Genomic DNA, 16,569 nt, shown 5'->3' on the forward strand with positions numbered 1-16,569 from the left:
TCATATAATTTACTTAAAGCTAAATTTATTTATTTTATTTATTTATTTATTGTATTTGTATACCGCCCTCCCCGAAGGCTCAGGGCGGTTTCCAACAAAATAAAAAGTTAAAACATCATATATATAAATTAATTAAAATACATAAAATATTAGACTAGAGATGGCTTCAGCTATTCTATTCCCCCTTTTATGAACCCACGGGAGGCCAGATGTTTGCTTTTTGTTGCAGTTGATATTATCCCGGCTGGCCAAACGCCTGGCGGAACAGGTCCGTTTTACAGGCCCTGCGGAAACTTTGTAAATCCCGCAGGGCCCTGATCTCACCTGGAAGCCTTTTCCACCAGGTAGGGGCCAGAGCCGTAAAAGCCCTGGCCCTTGTAGAGGCCAGCCGGATCGCCTTGGGGCCAGGGATCACCAGTAGGTCCGCCTCCGATGAACGGAGGGGCCTAGAAGGGCGATATAGGGAGAGACGGTCTCTTAGATATGCAGGGCCAAGGCCGCGAATGGCTTTAAAGGTCAAAACCAAAACTTTAAACATGACCCGGTACTCGATCGGCAGCCAGTGCAGTTGGTATAGGACCGGAGTAATCCGGTCCCTTGCTGTTGCTCCAGAAAGGAGTCTGGCTGCCGCATTCTGTACGAGTTTCAGTTTCCGGATCATGGCCAAAAGTAAGCCCGCGTAGAGCGAGTTACAGTAGTCTAATCTAGAGGTGACCGTGGCATGGATCACAGTGGCCAGATCAGAACGGGAGAGATACGGGGCCAGTTGCCGTGCCTGCCGCAGATGGTAAAAAGCTGCCTGGGCTGTCTGGGTGACCTGGACCACCAATGATAAAGATGGATCCAGAGTCACCCCCAGGCTCTTGGCGTGATGGAACTGATACCATAATGAAATATTATCAGGTCTGTATGAAGTGCAAAATGCTTTAACACAGAGTCCGTTCTTGTCTCTTATCTGCATTATTGTCAATTTAAGAAAGTACAGAAATTTCAGCTGTCTTTCTACAATATAAGCAAACTGGATCGCACAATTTAGAGGTGTTTGCCCTTTCAAATGCAAGCTTACAGCTCCATTTCTGAAACAAGAGCACCATAGGAAACAGCACATCAGAAATAATGATTTTGAGGTAAGCCTCCGGAATACACTGATCCCAGTGCTCTGTTTTGGGTACCTTTGCATACATATAAGCAACCTGGGTTGAATCCAGTGGAGCAGTTCTTTCCCTAACCAGTCAAGAACTTCTCCCTGAGGATTGGGAGGCAAATACTGCAGCAATACAAAGCAATTGGGTAAAACTGCTTTCTTTTGAGGACTACAGCAGCAGAGAGGCGGAAAAGCTGTTTTACCTTATTCTCCTCATTGTATTTTGTTGGCAAGGCTTTCCTATTCCCCAGAGGAATTTCAGGACAAGCAGCAGCAGACAATCTACCTCTGCCAGCTGCTTCTGTGATCTCTACCACTGGATCCACTGCTCTATGGTGTATGAGACTCCGGTCTATGGATTAACATTCTAGAAACTTCAGGCCATGACCACAAAAAACCGCAAAGTCAATCCAGTTTCTAACATGACATTTATTAACATTACGTACAGACTATTTTACAGAACAAAAAAAAAGTAAGGTAACAAAATACCTTTTAATGAAATGAGTTAGACTAAGGTGTTATATTTGGTCCCCTTCATTCCTGAGAATTTGAACATAAACTACTGATCAGGTGAACTGGTCAATTTTACCTCCATGACAACATGCAGCATGGCCTCAAAAGCTGCATTTTGGTCAGAAGCTCACACGTACAAGTGTACCGTCAAAGTGCTTTGGTGGCTTTGCTGTCTTGACCATCGTCCCCAACGCTGCCAGGCTAGAAAAGCTCTTTGAGACCATTTAGCAGCTGAGGGCACCCTTCTCGGTTTAATCCTCTTCCACTTGGGACTTTTGTTATGAGGACTGAGCTTGTCGATTCATGTTCTGTTACATATGCCACACACACACCAAAAAAAAAACCCCTGGCAAGAAGTCAAGAGTGCATGAAGTCCAGATGTAGGGGGGAAGTTTCCCTTGGTGTCTGTCTTTATAAAGCCCCATGGAAAATGTCTGTAGTTGGTGCTTTCATGCCTGAGAACAGACAGGAGAGGGGAGAAGGGAGAACAGTACTGCCACATCATCTTAATATGCTGGCTTTTATCGTTGACGTTAAATGACTGCAGATGTTTTCCCCCAGATCAATCACACACCTACACATCCCAGGTGCAAGAACAATTGTCTGCTTGAAGCCCCAAGAAATAAAAAGCTTTCTTCTGTAGTTCCCGCAGCATGGCACTAGTAGGAATGTTATCGCTAGCAGCTGCAGGAATGCAAACTAGAAACAGCTCCCCTATGAACTGGTTATATTGGAAGCAGCTTTGCTCATAGCTTATACTGCATTTAGAGAAGTTCAGAGCGCGATAATTACCAACCTGTATTCACAGAGAGAATAGAATGTACATATGTATATATTCACAGAAACAGTGCATATGCATGATTTTAAGCCTAGCTGAAGACTAAAGCCATTCTTTTTCAAGAATGTATAATCAAGACCATGTTAGTTCGGTTAGAACTGCATCGCAGGCCATATGATACTCTTAAAACTAAGATTTCTCTCCATTTAGAAGCTACAGAGTGAAATGGGAACATAGCATCAATGTCTGAAGGGCTGAGGCTGACCTAAGGTCTATGACAGAAGACTTTCAGGCAAGGACGCAAGTAAAGACAGAAAGAAATGAGCAAACAGCAGTGCTGAAGATGGTAATTTCATATCTCTCACAACTCAACAGAATTTTAAAAAACAAAGTCATGAAACTATCAAAACAAGCACATTAAAAAAACCATAAATTAGGCTACACAGCAGGCTCATGGCACACTTGAACAGAAAGGATGACGAAACGCAAACCTAAATTGAACAATTAAGGATTATTGTACACTTGGAAGGCGCTGCTGGGTCACTTCCGGATTCAGATGGATTCAGATGGTGAAAAATTCTATGCCACTTTGGTCCCATCAATTTCAAAAAAGCATCACTGCTTCAGATTTCTATGCAACAGAGCAAGGGATACAAGTCAAAGATGTATTTTATACTTTCCTACATATACATTTTGGGGTGGTGTACATGGTTCTCCATTCTTCCACTGCATCCTCACATTTGAGAGGAAGGTTATGCAGAATGTATGTGACCTGCTTAAGGTCAACCAGAAGTTTCATGGCAGATGGGAAGACCTACATCTGGGCCTCCTACTCCAACCACCACACCACAGTGACTGTTCTGCATATATTTAAATCTAAACATAGTAATCAAATTCATATAAAATAGTGGTTCTTATTGTTCACGTCAACTTCCTCTGATATAAAAGATGGTAAACACAAAGATAATCTTGACAAATTGGGAAGCAAAATAGTTCCCATAATGGTTGGCCATACTTTTGTATGGCTGTGCCAAATATCTGCCAGCTTAGAGTGTCAGTTAAAACTGACAATCCTAGAAGGTTGGACTGCTTCTTCCTATCGTCTACTTTGGACTGCTAATTCTCTACCCTACCCTCCCCCCCCTCCCCCCGGCAGCAGCTGCTGATTCTTTCTAGATTCGGTCATCCCAGCCAATCAGTGATCACACATTGAATGAAATGTTGCAATACTGCACTGCAATCAAATTTGCAAACATGATGGGAAGACAATTAGGGAAAGGGAAGACAATTAAAACCAATAAGCAGAAATCATAAATGGTTTTACAGAAAGGAAAATGGGTGTAACCCTGCTCACTCCCCCAACCCCACCCAGTGGTGGGATCCAAAAATTTTAATAACAGGTTCCAATGGTGGTGGGATTCAAACAGTGGCGGCGCCGCACACATGCACCTCCAGTCCCTATTGGGCAGGGAGGTTGCTTTAGTAACCCCTTCTCGGCACTCAGAAAAAATTAGTAACCACTTATAGAGAAGTGGTGAGAACTGGTTGGATCCCACCTCTGCCCCCACCCCCAAGTTAAAAGAGATGTCTGCACATATACTGACATGGGGGAAAAAAGAACAGTCTGGATGTGGCTTGGCCGTCACTGTAGGGGGCGGGGGTGTTGAGAAACACTCAAAAGATGATGGGGAGAGGATCTAACCAAAGGGAAGGAAAGGAGACAGAATTTGGGGGAAAGAGAGCAGTAGGATCCTGCAGAGTGGGAAACAGTCTGACAGAAAAACCATCGGGGGGGGGGGGGAGCAGAGTAGAACCCAGCAGAGTGAGACAGAGGAACAACCTAGAAGGGCCAGTCAGCAAATGTGAGAACAGCAACAGCTGGCCAAAGGAGGGAAAACAACAGACACAGTAAGGGGCCTTGTGTTCTCCCCTGTGAACCTTCATGGGTCCCCACTTATAGTTGCTGAACCTGAAATGCAGTTACTGTTTAGGGGGAAAGCCCTATGCCATATATCATACCATGTAAATGAATGCACACCAGAGCTCTCATTTCACAACAGGATCTGCAGAAGAAGAGTTAGACAGGTCTCCATTGCTTGTTTTTGCCGATTCTTCTACAAAACAAAAGGGGATAAAGCCTCACAAAAGTATTCTGTACTGCTATGTTTACAAGAGTCCTAAAACTTATAGAAGGAGTTCCATGGCACAGAGTGGCCAGTTGCAGTACTACAGTCAAAGCTCTGACACAACCTGAGTTCGTTCTTGAGGGAAGTCGCTTACAGGTAGTTGGTTCAAGGTTGACTCAGGCATCCAAGGTCAGTGAAATGAATACTCAGCTTGCTGGAGGTAAAGTGTAGATGACTGGGACACGTTGGACTATGTTTACCTTTTTAATTCTTACACAAACACCATAATAACCAGATCCAGAGGAGTGAGGAAAGCAGCTGATCAGGCAGCAAGCAGAGAGGGGGCGGCTGCAGCAACCAGGCCAGAGGCTGCCCACTCGGACGCTGAGTGTGCCATGCCCTGCCGTTCTGGTCCCAACAAAGTTTTCCTCATGTCAACCTTCCAGTGAACACTCTGCGAACAGGACATGCCGAAGGATTGGTCTGGCACCCAAGACCTTGGATACCCCCTCCCGCCCCTCCAATGGCAGTGCAATCATGTACGTATTTACTTAGAAGGAAGCCACACAGTATACTGTGGTGCTTACTCCAGACAAATGTGCCTGGGATCATATCCTTTAAAAAATATGTCTCTATGTATTGTGGCTGCTCTGTGCATGAGTATCTGGCCACTGTGCATGAGTATCTGGCCACTGTGATCCATGCGACGGTCACCTCGAGGTTGGATTACTGTAACTCGCTCTACGCGGGCCTTCCCTTGCGATTGATCCGGAAGTTGAAGCTGGTCCAGAATGCAGCGGCACGGCTTTTGACAGGTGGTGATTATTCAGACCACATCACCCCTGTGCTATGCCGTCTGCACTGGCTCCCAGTGGAGTTCCGGATCGTCTTCAAGGTGCTGGTAACAACCTTTAAGGCCTTATGCGGCATGGGGCCCTCATATCTACGGGACCGCATCACCCCTTATGTCCCACATAGGCCACTACGCTCAGCGGTGGCGGAACTGCTGGTGACCCCTAGCCCCGCGACGATGCGGCTGGCCTCGACCCGGGCCAGGGCCTTTACGGCTCTGGCCCCTGCCTGGTGGAATGCCCTACCTCCATCAGTTCGGGCCCTGCGGGACCTTGGCGAGTTCCGCAGGGCCTGCAAAACAGAGCTATTCCACCGGGCCTTCGGGGAGGCTGGCCGCGGTTTTACTGCCCCCCACTGAAATATTAGAACTAAAACCGAGGTTGCCATTTTTCCATCCTTTGTCACCTCGGTCGGGCCACTGTTGATTCCATCTGGGCCCGCCGTTTTCCTCCCTCCCTTCTTTCCTCTACTATGTATTTTCCTCCCTTTTAGCCTTGGGAATGGGCGCCTGCCTTAAACTGTTTAAACTGTTTTAAGCTGTTTTAAACTGTTCAGACCGTTGAATTGTTCGAGCTGATTGAACTGTTTGAACAGCTATATTGTTAAGTTGTTTTAAATTATGTGACTGCTGCTGGTTTTAAGAGTGTTAAATTGTGTTGTTGAGTTTGCTGTCGGAGAACAGCCATGTTGGAAGCCGCCTCGAGCCCCTTGGGGAAGAGGCGGCCTACAAGTTCGAAATATAAATAAATAAATCTACCCTTTCAGCATAGTCTGATATACGATGTTACAAAACAGGTACGATATAAATGTTATGGGGAAGTGACAGTGGTAATGGCTAGCCTAGAGACATGCAGTGTAATTACAATAGTGTGGACTTGGAAAAAAAGCCCATTCTGGTCGATGGTCCTGACTTCCCGGGAAGTGTAGTTAGAGTTGTAGCCTCAGTTTCCCCAGTCTATCAAATAGGAAACCAAGTGTAATCCACCTTGCAGGGTTACTGTGAGAAGGAAGAAAATAAGGCATTCAGAACTGTGAAGGTGTGCTGAAATGTACTGGTGTTCAGAGATGCAGAGAAGCAAGAGTAACACAAAACATTTGGGCCTATGTTGTCTCCCAGTCAAGCACAAACCACAGCAGATCCTGCTTAGCTTCCAATACTCCATTTAGTCCTATGGGAGGCTTTCAAATGGCAGGGTAGGGGATTTTTTGTTTTAGCAGCCTCCCTGTGCCATCTGAAAGCCCCCTGGAGGCAGCAGGGTGGCACAGCAGTGGTGCTGTCCCCACCCACCGGGGTTATTTGTATTGGGCTGTTAGTCAATTAACTGCCTATTTTTAAGTCCTGCAACACTTTTCACTAACCTTCTCTCTCTTTTTTCTCTTGACTCTCTTCTGCTGCAGTTTTATCTGCTCTAAAAAAGATTCTTGCACTGCTTAGTGAGAAATAGAGCAATTCAAATTCCTATGGGAGAAAAAAATCAGACAAGATATCCTCAGCAAGCGTGAATGTGTCAAAGAGCGAGAATGTTTACAGTATCTGCTTGAAGTACGCGAACACCGGAAACTCCCCAATTATTTATACTACTGCTGAATAATTGATAGCAAAGTGGTCAAATGCACTTGCTATAACCTACAAAGGAGGTTTATACAGAAGAAAAACACATTTCAGAAATGAGATCTACTGAGTGGTATATTTCTTCATTGCACAGTTGGCACAGCTATTAATCATTACTTCTTCTAATTACTATTTCTTTAGAAAATACACATGCAAGTTCTCTGGAGACCTGGTGGAGGCCACTCACAAAATACAATAAAATAAAAATACAATATATCTTATTGTATACTATATAATTATATATACTATATAATTTATCTGCCACGGACAGTAATAAAACTGTTGATTAAAAACAAGCCAGGATATAAAACAGCACAAAAACAGCCTAAAATGATTTTCAAGTTAGAAGCAAACCTTAAAAACAGCTTAATAAAATGGAACTGCTAACTTAAAAGCCTGGGTGAAAAGGAGGGGTGATGCAATTTCCTGGGGACTTGACAGCCCCCCCAAAGATGCTATTTTCCTGCCTCCACCATTGCACTAGGGCTCCCAGCAGGGATTTAAAAAAGAAAATAGCTCAAGGAGACAAGATCTGGCTCTGAGTATAAACCCACCCAAACCTGGATTGATAACCAAGATGAAACTCACAGGCACAAGGTTCTTTTACCAAAGTGAATAGGAATAAAGTAGAAACAAGCAACTAGAGTAAATAGTAACAGCAAAACAGGAGTTGAGGAATGTTAGTTTTTACACAGGGAAACTATTTCAGGCAATCAGCATGTAACAGACTTCCCTCTGTGACACACCTCTGAAGACGCCAGCCACAGATGCAGGCGAAATGTTAGGAACAAGACCATGGCCACGCAGCCTGGAAAACCCACAACCACCAGTATTTCAGACATGTTTATAACATCTTTTATTTGTCATTTGGCTCACCATGGCTGAAGACTGAGTGAGGGGCAGTGCATTTAGGGAAGTCTGTGTTCTTTACACAGAATATATTAGCCTAAGTGGCAAAAGATGAAATTAAGTCTATGTAACTAGGTCTATTTTCAGATTGATGATTACAGACCAGTTGCAGAAATAATGCCTATGTGGGAGGCAGGAAAAGCACTTTAGCAGGAATTTTTGGACCGTGTGTATGTGTGAGTTTACAACTATGAACCCTTGCTGTCATAATTAATGACAAACTTAATGTTTAAGCTTTTCAAGGTAGCTGTCTTCCAATGCACCTCAGAAGTCTACCAAATGCTTTAGATGGCTACAGGCTGGCAATAGTATTTTTTTAATCATGCAAATGACAGTAAATAGTACCTGCAAACAAACATCCAGTCGCTTGTGAGTAAGATTCATCGTCTGTAGCAGTTTTTCATCTTGACTGCTTGACTGAACATTCTGCTGTTTTGCTATTGCTCTGATCTCTTTCACATACTTCTCTCGGACAGACTGGAACCAGTGGAGGGAGTCGAATTCTTGGTACTGATCCAAAAGCTTCAGAATGTAAGCTACACCTACAGGAATTAAAAATCCCCTTGATCAAGGCTAAAAAAATTTGGAATGTTAGCATTCTTTCATCTTCCATCTTGTGGGTATATGTGGGGTGTTTGGACTGAGAAAGTCAGGAGAGAAGCACCCAGAGTGCCAAATGCATATTAGATGCTCAGAAAGTACCAAACTAGATACACGACTACATAAGATGCCTCACACCAGTACTGCTGGCTCTATGTGGGGGATCTATGTGGGGGATCTATGTGGTCTGAACAAAGGCGTAGCTCCAAGGGGACGGGTGGGAGCAATGCACCAAGTACATGCCCCTGTGGGGATGTGGCGAGGGTGTTCCAGAGGCATGGTGGGGCGGACGGGGACATTCCAGGGTGGGATGGGGGCAGAGGATGCACCGGTGCACCGGACGCTTTCCCCCCTTGCTATGCCTCTGGGTTTGAGGCAGATGTTTTCCCAATTCTGAGAACAAAAGATCCTTTTGCTAAAGAAGCTAGTTATGGACCTTGTGAATATGCAACCAAGCACTCTATGACTGAGTACCTCCCCTCTTAAAACCTCATATTTTCTTTTCTTTTAAAGAATATAACACTAGACAACATCTGTGACTTTTTAAAAAAGAGCAAGTGAGCAGGAAGGCTGCCCCATGTTCCTAAACTCACCCATGGCAAAACCATCATCAGTGAAGGCTGCACCAGCTTTGTTCTTTTTGTTCAGTTTTTCCTTGCAGCTGATCGAATGTTCTATGAAGTTGAGAGCCTAAAACAAAGAGACATGCAGTTGATGCCATTCAGGGAGCAGGAGGCAGTGTGGTGTCATGGTTAAGAGTGGTGAACTTTAATCTGGAGAACCTAGTTCGATTCCCCACTCCTCCACATGCAGCCTGATGGGTGAACTTGGGCTAGTCACAGTTCTCTCAGAACTCTCTCAGCCCCACCTGCCTCACAAGGTGTCTGTTGTGGGAAGAGGAAGGAGAGGCAATTATAAGCCATTCTGAGACTCCTTAATGGTTGAGTAAAGCGGGGTATAAAAGTCAACTCTTCTTCTATGTGACAGAAGACAGTAAGGATTCATGCAACAGACAAGTTCTAGTTGTAAATGGTGATGTTAACAGCCCTTCTAAATTTCTTTTCTTCTCGTGAGTCTTGGCTGAGATTTAAAATATATTTCTTAAACAAGAAATATCAGTCATACCAGCATTTCATCCAGCATGACAGCAGTCTCTAAGTTTTCAGTCAGCCCTGCTAGTTGACTCAGTCTAATGGCTGAGACTAGGGCCTGTAGATGTAATGAATAAGCCATCAGACTGAGCAATGCCACATTAGCACTGCAAATACAGCATTCATAGAGATAGATGCCCATAGCTGAAATCACATATCAAAGGAAGATCTAATGTGCTTACACAGCATGTGTACATCAAAGAAAAGCTCTGTTTAAGTCAATGGGAGTATTTCTAAATAAGCATGCACAGGACTGAACATTCGCTTCATAAAATAAAAGTAATCCTTTAACAATCTAGTTGTTTCAGAAATCACACTTTGAAGGTGTACATAAACCACCCTTATGATGTAATAAATTTAATAAGAAAATAACTAACCAGTGGAGGAACAATTATATAAAAATTACGCAGGTGCATGTTCTTTGGACTGCGAAATTCAGGAGCAAAAACGTCTACAAGCATTTTGAAGTACTCTGTGCCTTCAGCAGAGTTTCGTGTAAGATCGCTAAGAACAAAATCCAGTTGCCTGTGAAGCAAAGGCGTACATGAAGTTCAAGGTGAAATTTTTGTAATCAGCACTTCATGTTGAAGTTATCAGTGCCGTAGACAACAAAAAATTGCCAGCAAGTAAAATCCAAACAATCTATTGTCAAAAGATTTCACAGCCGGATTCAACTGGTTGTTGTGAGTTTTCCGGGCTGTGTGGCCATGGTCTGGTAGATCTTGTTCCTAACGTTTCGCCTGCATCTTTGGCTGGCATCTTCAGAGGTGTTTCACTGAAACTTCTCTCCATCTCCTACAGACTTCTCTCTGTGATACACCTCTGAAGATGACAGCCACAGATGCAGGCAAAACGTTAGGAACAAGATCTACCAGACCACGGCCACAGCCTGGAAAACTCAAAACAACCAGTAAAATCCAAACAGTTATTCCAAGATATATTTATGCTGCACTTTATAAAATCACTTAACAACCTCCCCTCCAAGCTTCATACCAGAACTTCACTTTTAAGCTTACATACAGCTACAGTTTTAGCACAAACTCTGTCTGTGTGTGTGCGCGCGTGCGTGCATGCGTAAAATTGCCATCAAGTCACAATCAATTTATGGCAAACCCAGATGTTCAAGGCAAGTGAGAAGGAAAGGTGGTTTACCAGTGTCATTCTCTGCAGTCAACCTTGTAGTCCCCCACTCAAGTACTGACCATGCTTATCTTCTGAGCTCAAATGAGACTGGACTATACCATGCAGTCTGTCATCCCACAAACCCAGTATAATTCACAAAAGTGACTGACCACACTTTTTATTACCATAGGGCAACAGTAAAATAACAGATTTATCAATTTAAAAATGAATGGACTACAAATATACTTGCATTGCCATAAACAATATATTGTAGAACTCCCCACCCTGAAGTTCTTTATATTCTATCCCATTTCCCCGAAAATAAGACCTACCCCAAAAATAAGCCCTAGCATGATTTTTTGGGATTTTTGGAGGATGCTTGAAATATAAGCCCTACTCCAAAAATAAGCCCTAGTTGCAGATTCCCTGGCGCAGCTGATCTGGTCACATGGGGGGGGGTGTAAAATCATGGGGAAAAATAAGACATCCCCTGAAAATAAGCCCTAACACATCTTTTGAAGCAAAAATTAATATAAGATCTTGTCTTATTTTTGGGGAAACACGGTGCTATATTCAGTATCACATTTTAAGGCTTTTAAAAAAGAAAAGAATGAGGCAGACACAAATAAACGTTTGAGAGGTTTTCTGCAGTTGTATCAAGTTGGGCTACCTGGCTGCTTTTTGTGTTTCTTCTGAGAGGGCTTCTTCTTTCACAAGTTCTTCGAAGTTAACTATATCTTCGAGATCAGGAACAAACCTAAAAATTTCACATCAGGTTCATTATGCATCATAACACTCTTATAATGCCAATACAGTCTTCTTACATCGCTTTGTTTCGGTTTATGCCTTTTGCTCATAGTCTGCTATGAAACTGCCTGCAACATTTTTCTTTCAGCTTTCTGTAATGTTCCTCCACTGGGCTAGCATTGCTTTTCTTGATTCTGGCACATGATTTCCTCAAATTATCCTTCTAACCTGAGCTGAATGAACCAAAACCACCAGTTCTTTAACACTGGCCTGCACCTTACTTCTCTGAGTTTTGATGAAGCCTCCCTCCAACATAAGGTACCTTCCTCCAACTTAAACACATCTCCAGCTGGAGAAAAGTTTCCAATATTGAGGATACAGTGGTGGGATACTGGCTAGTAGCTTCTGGGACAAGAGAATCCCAGGAGCAGCATTTTGATGGGGAAGCAAAAGGGGAAGGAAGGAAAGTCACGCTCCCTGGGCAAAAATCCTTCCACTCGCAGAAGGTGAAATCCCTTCAAGACAGCAAGATTGCAGTGAACAGCTTCATACAGTGCTAAAATGGCAGTACAGTTATTCCATGAAGAGAGATTATGCCTACACTGTTGACTTGAGATTTAAAGTAGGAATTGTGCCCTGCTGAAGATTCCTGAGCATTCTGGATTTATTAAAAACCAATAAAAGCATGTTATTACATATCACATTTGCACATGTCAGCTATAAGAATCCTGTAGTACTGGGGGATCAAAGCTCCTGTGCTTTCTATCAAAAAACATTCCCGCATTTTCCAGTACTGACCTTTGATTGATCCTCTCCTTACAAGTGTCTTGTACATTTTACAGAAGGTCAAATATAATGTTGAAAGGAACATTTATCTAAAGTATGAACAGTGCAATGTAAGAAGTAGAAATGCATCTGATACATACCTGATAGCACTGCTACAGCAGTGAAGCCCACCCGATCTTATCATTCGTACATAGCCCATGGCATTCCCTTTAAAAACAGAAGAAGAAACAAGAAAGCTGGGCAAGCGAATGTAGAGAGAGAAAGAAAGAAGCAGCCAAGCAGAACTGAAATGACAAGTTGCCTGTAGATGCTGGGAGTCTCTAATAAAGCTGTGCTTTTCTGATCAATAAAAGAAAAATAAATAAAATAAAAAATCACACTTAGTAAAAGATACGCAGGAAAGGGCAAGTCTGTTTTGCAGGAGGTCTGAGAATATAAAGATTAACATGCCTACGCCATCACAGGCCCAAGCATAATCCAGGTCATATGCTTGATGCTTGATCATTCAAGTACAATATTTTAAACTGCTGATATCAAGCATTCTGAAATTCCCGACTGAGCTTCTTAACTCTCCCAAATGAAATTAGAAAAAAAAAACTTTAACACAACAATATAAGAAATTAAATTTTGAAGTTTAAAAAGAAAAAAAAACAAGAATATGAAGTTGATGTTTTTCAATATACTTTCATACCTATTTGGCTTATTAACTGTCTGAACTGGTCAAGGTAACTTTGTCCATCAGGTGTAATTCCAAGCTTTCTGATCCCCCGGTTGAACTTTTCTGCTCTCTCAAAAGGGTACTAGAGAAATTATTTTGATATAAATAAATAATGAACACTGGCCTTCATGTACTTCAGATCAGTCCCATTTTTGCTTGCCCACATTATTATCCTTCTAAATTAATAACTGCGCCATACAAACTGAAAGATGCATCTTCTCTGGAAAAACAATATATCAGTCGGTGATGACCATATTCTTGTAACAGCCCTTATCATACAAAGACTTCCAAAAAAACAAACTGCATATCTCACGGTCTTTCAAATTAGACAATTAGATCAACAGCTATAGGTCTCTTCTGATAATGTTCCTGGTTTACTCTTTCAGAAGGCATTTAAGGGCAAACACAGCCCAATGCTGTCTTACATAGGAAGTCACATATTAATTATGAATTTTTAAATTTGAAATGCCATCTTTTTAAAAGTTGTTTTTCTGAATCTATGATGAAAGTACCCTGTGGTAGACACTGGTTCTGAATACATTGTTGTATATTAACTCTACAGACTACAGTTGGACTAGCTTTTAACTCTACTCAGCTTCATGAAATGGTTAGACCAAAGGACAAAACATCAATTGGAAATGTATGGGTAATTGTCAAAGTAATATTAGGTACATGGTAGAAATCCTCAAATGAACAAACCTAACAAAGCAAATCAGATCATCAGCCTGACCAAGATGTAATTTAGAACTATATTTATATTGTTGTGTTTTAATTGTGGTTCTATTTGATGTAGTATAGGATTTTAACTTTTACTTGTAAGCCACCCTGAGCCCGACCGGTTGGGAACTGGCGGGGGAGGGGGGGAGAAGGTTTTATAAATCTTAATTAATTAATTATCTTAGCATAAATGTTAATTAATTAACTATCTTAGCATTAACTACTCTCACTGGCACTAGCATAAATGTTAATTAATTAAATATCTTAGCATTAACTACTCTCACTGGCAACTCGAGCAGAAAAAGGTATTTTCCAACTTTTGCCACCCAAGATTCCCTTGACTGCAGATACCAGGGATTGAACATGGGGTCCTTTGCATAAAAAGCAGGTGCTCTACCTACCTCAGAGCCATGGCCCATCCCCAAAGTAGCTTAGAGAGCAATCCTGCTCAGGTCTGTTCAAAATGCTATTCTGATCTATGCAACAGAGTTTACACTGAGGAAAATGCTTCCAGGATTGAACTTTGGAAAACCTACTGCCTTTAAGAGAAACTGCATAAGCTAACAGTTCTGGTATGTCTGTAAGAGGGAACCAGAAACTCTATCCTTGACCAAGTTTTTGCCATTAAACTTTTCTACCCTGATCGAGAATGAGATACTAATTCACAAAGACATATTAGAACCAACTAATTCTAGATGATGTGTGCTTCAGGTATCATCTCTCATAGGCATAGGCAGCATTCACTTCATTCTTCCATTGTCCTACCTTTTTTCCCCTACCATTCAGGTTTTTGCTACTGCACACCAGGAGATACATCTGTGCCTCCCCCATGTCAGTACCAATAACATGCAGTTTCTGTACATACAGATTCTGTTTAGCTGTTCTGGTTAATATATATAATAGATCTAGACTTTCCCCATCAGAATGAATGCTGATCATACCTTGTGATCATTTTGATCCTTAACCTCTCTGAAGAATCTGATATCTTTGATCAGCCGGGATTTGATGTGCTCATCATACATGAACTGGCTAAATATATAAAATTTCTTTCTCAGGAACTGGTATGTGAAATTTACCTGAAGAAAAGTGTAAGAAATTCAGTACAAGAAAATGCATGGCAAAGGAGGTCAAAATAACATTTGTCCTTTCACTATTTTTCTCAAGTGCACAAGAACTCAGTTTCCACCAGGGCATTTCAATCACTTCCCATATATATATTCAGATAGTTTCCTTGCATCACTTGATCTGCACAGTTTTACAATGCAGTTTTAAATATTTGAAGTTTCCAAGCTCTGGTAATACTTACTGTTGTGTTCATGATCCCTGTGCCATGTGTTCGAATTGAGTTAGCAATGTGCCTTATATTTATAGTATTCAAATGCTTGTTATTGCTGATTCTCTCAACGAAGATCTGCAAGTAAACAGTGACTTATTTGTACAATTATTGTAGCCCTAGACTGAAAATCAGCCACCAGCTAGAAATCACAAGTGCCAACTCCCATGCTTACCTGGTTATTCAGATTGTAGAGGTAACGAGATACAAATACATGAATGTTCCTCATGATTTCCAGAACATCAAGACCCTGAAAAACAGCCATTTTTAGGCAATTTTACAAGCACCTCTTGGAAATAACCCCATAAAGATTTGGTAATTAACACAATACAGCTGTCGAAAAGGAGCAAGTTCAGGAGTTGGAAGGGACAAAGTGTAGTTCAGCTTTCAATATCATAAGTTTGTTATCCTCACTTTAAAATCTAGATCTGTTTTCTTACAAAACATGTATGAGTTTTGGAACAGGAGGTTGATCTCTTTTTGAGCTCTTAATGGCTTGGAAGTAAAGTATGTGAAGGACCGCCTCAACCCACATACTCGTCCCTTACTCTGACATCAGTGGAGGGGCCATGTTGTCGAATCTGCTTCACAGCATGTGCCTAGTGGAGGTGTGGTGGGAAGACTTTCTCAGCAGCCGCTCCTATGCTGTGAAACAACTGTGCCGAGGGATACCGTTTAGCCCCTTCAAAATAGGTCTTCCAGTTCCATCTAAAGACTTTCTTGCTCCAAAGTCTTGCTCTAAAGTCTCGCTCCAAGACTTCCTATTGCCTTCAGTGCAATAGTTTTAGCTCTGGCTTCTATAAGATGTTTTGGGAGTGATGCTAGTTCTATATTCTGCCACTTACAATTCAAAATAAAAGCTTTAAAATAATATATCAGAACAATTAAACTAATCAATTAGCAGAAACACAAGAAAGGATCCTCAAGGATACCTGGAGGAGGGCAAACTCCATTTTCATTGCTATCTGTCTTTTTCCCCATCAGCAGCTCCCCTTCCCTTCATTAACGGCTCCAGCTCATCCCCCACTTGCTCACTGACCATAATAGAGGGAAGGAAAAGGCACTAACGCCAGCTTCCCCTTTCAACTGCTCCTAATGGCCACAGCTGTATTCTCACACACCACTGTAACTGCTGTGCCAACCCAAAATGCTTTCCAAAATATGAATGTGTGTGTGTGTGTTTGTTTATTGGTGAAGCCTGCAGATCTCATTATTAACTTTTCTATCACACAGGGATTATTTTAACTTAATTTTTTCAGCATGCTTACAGATTTTCCCCAATGACATATCATAACTGTGGGTTGCCCCATGGTATAGATTTGCCTTTTCATACAGTGACCAACTCTTGATGAATACAAGAACAGGCAAATGCCAAAGTGCCACAGGGCTCTGCTGAAGATCAGGACCATCAGTGTGGGTTCATTTCCTTTCATACTGGGGATTGCTCTGTCTAAGAAGGAA

General features: G+C 42.1%; 1 protein-coding gene across 1 annotated transcript in view; it reads right to left on the minus strand.

Moving 5' to 3' along the window:
* Positions 1-1,555: 1,555 nt before the first annotated feature.
* Positions 1,556-16,569, minus strand: part of WASHC4 (WASH complex subunit 4) — a 46,404-nt gene continuing 31,390 nt past the window's right edge. The window contains 12 exon segments of the mRNA XM_048500587.1: positions 1,556-3,066; positions 4,455-4,549; positions 6,773-6,872; positions 8,280-8,476; positions 9,128-9,224; positions 10,063-10,210; positions 11,478-11,564; positions 12,481-12,547; positions 13,032-13,140; positions 14,717-14,851; positions 15,082-15,186; positions 15,284-15,358. Coding sequence (XP_048356544.1) covers positions 4,482-4,549; positions 6,773-6,872; positions 8,280-8,476; positions 9,128-9,224; positions 10,063-10,210; positions 11,478-11,564; positions 12,481-12,547; positions 13,032-13,140; positions 14,717-14,851; positions 15,082-15,186; positions 15,284-15,358 — 1,188 coding nt within the window. The 3' untranslated portion in view covers positions 1,556-3,066; positions 4,455-4,481.

The sequence above is a fragment of the Sphaerodactylus townsendi genome, linkage group LG06 (genome assembly GCF_021028975.2).
Source record: "Sphaerodactylus townsendi isolate TG3544 linkage group LG06, MPM_Stown_v2.3, whole genome shotgun sequence".
Classification (NCBI taxonomy): Eukaryota; Metazoa; Chordata; class Lepidosauria; order Squamata; family Sphaerodactylidae; genus Sphaerodactylus; species Sphaerodactylus townsendi.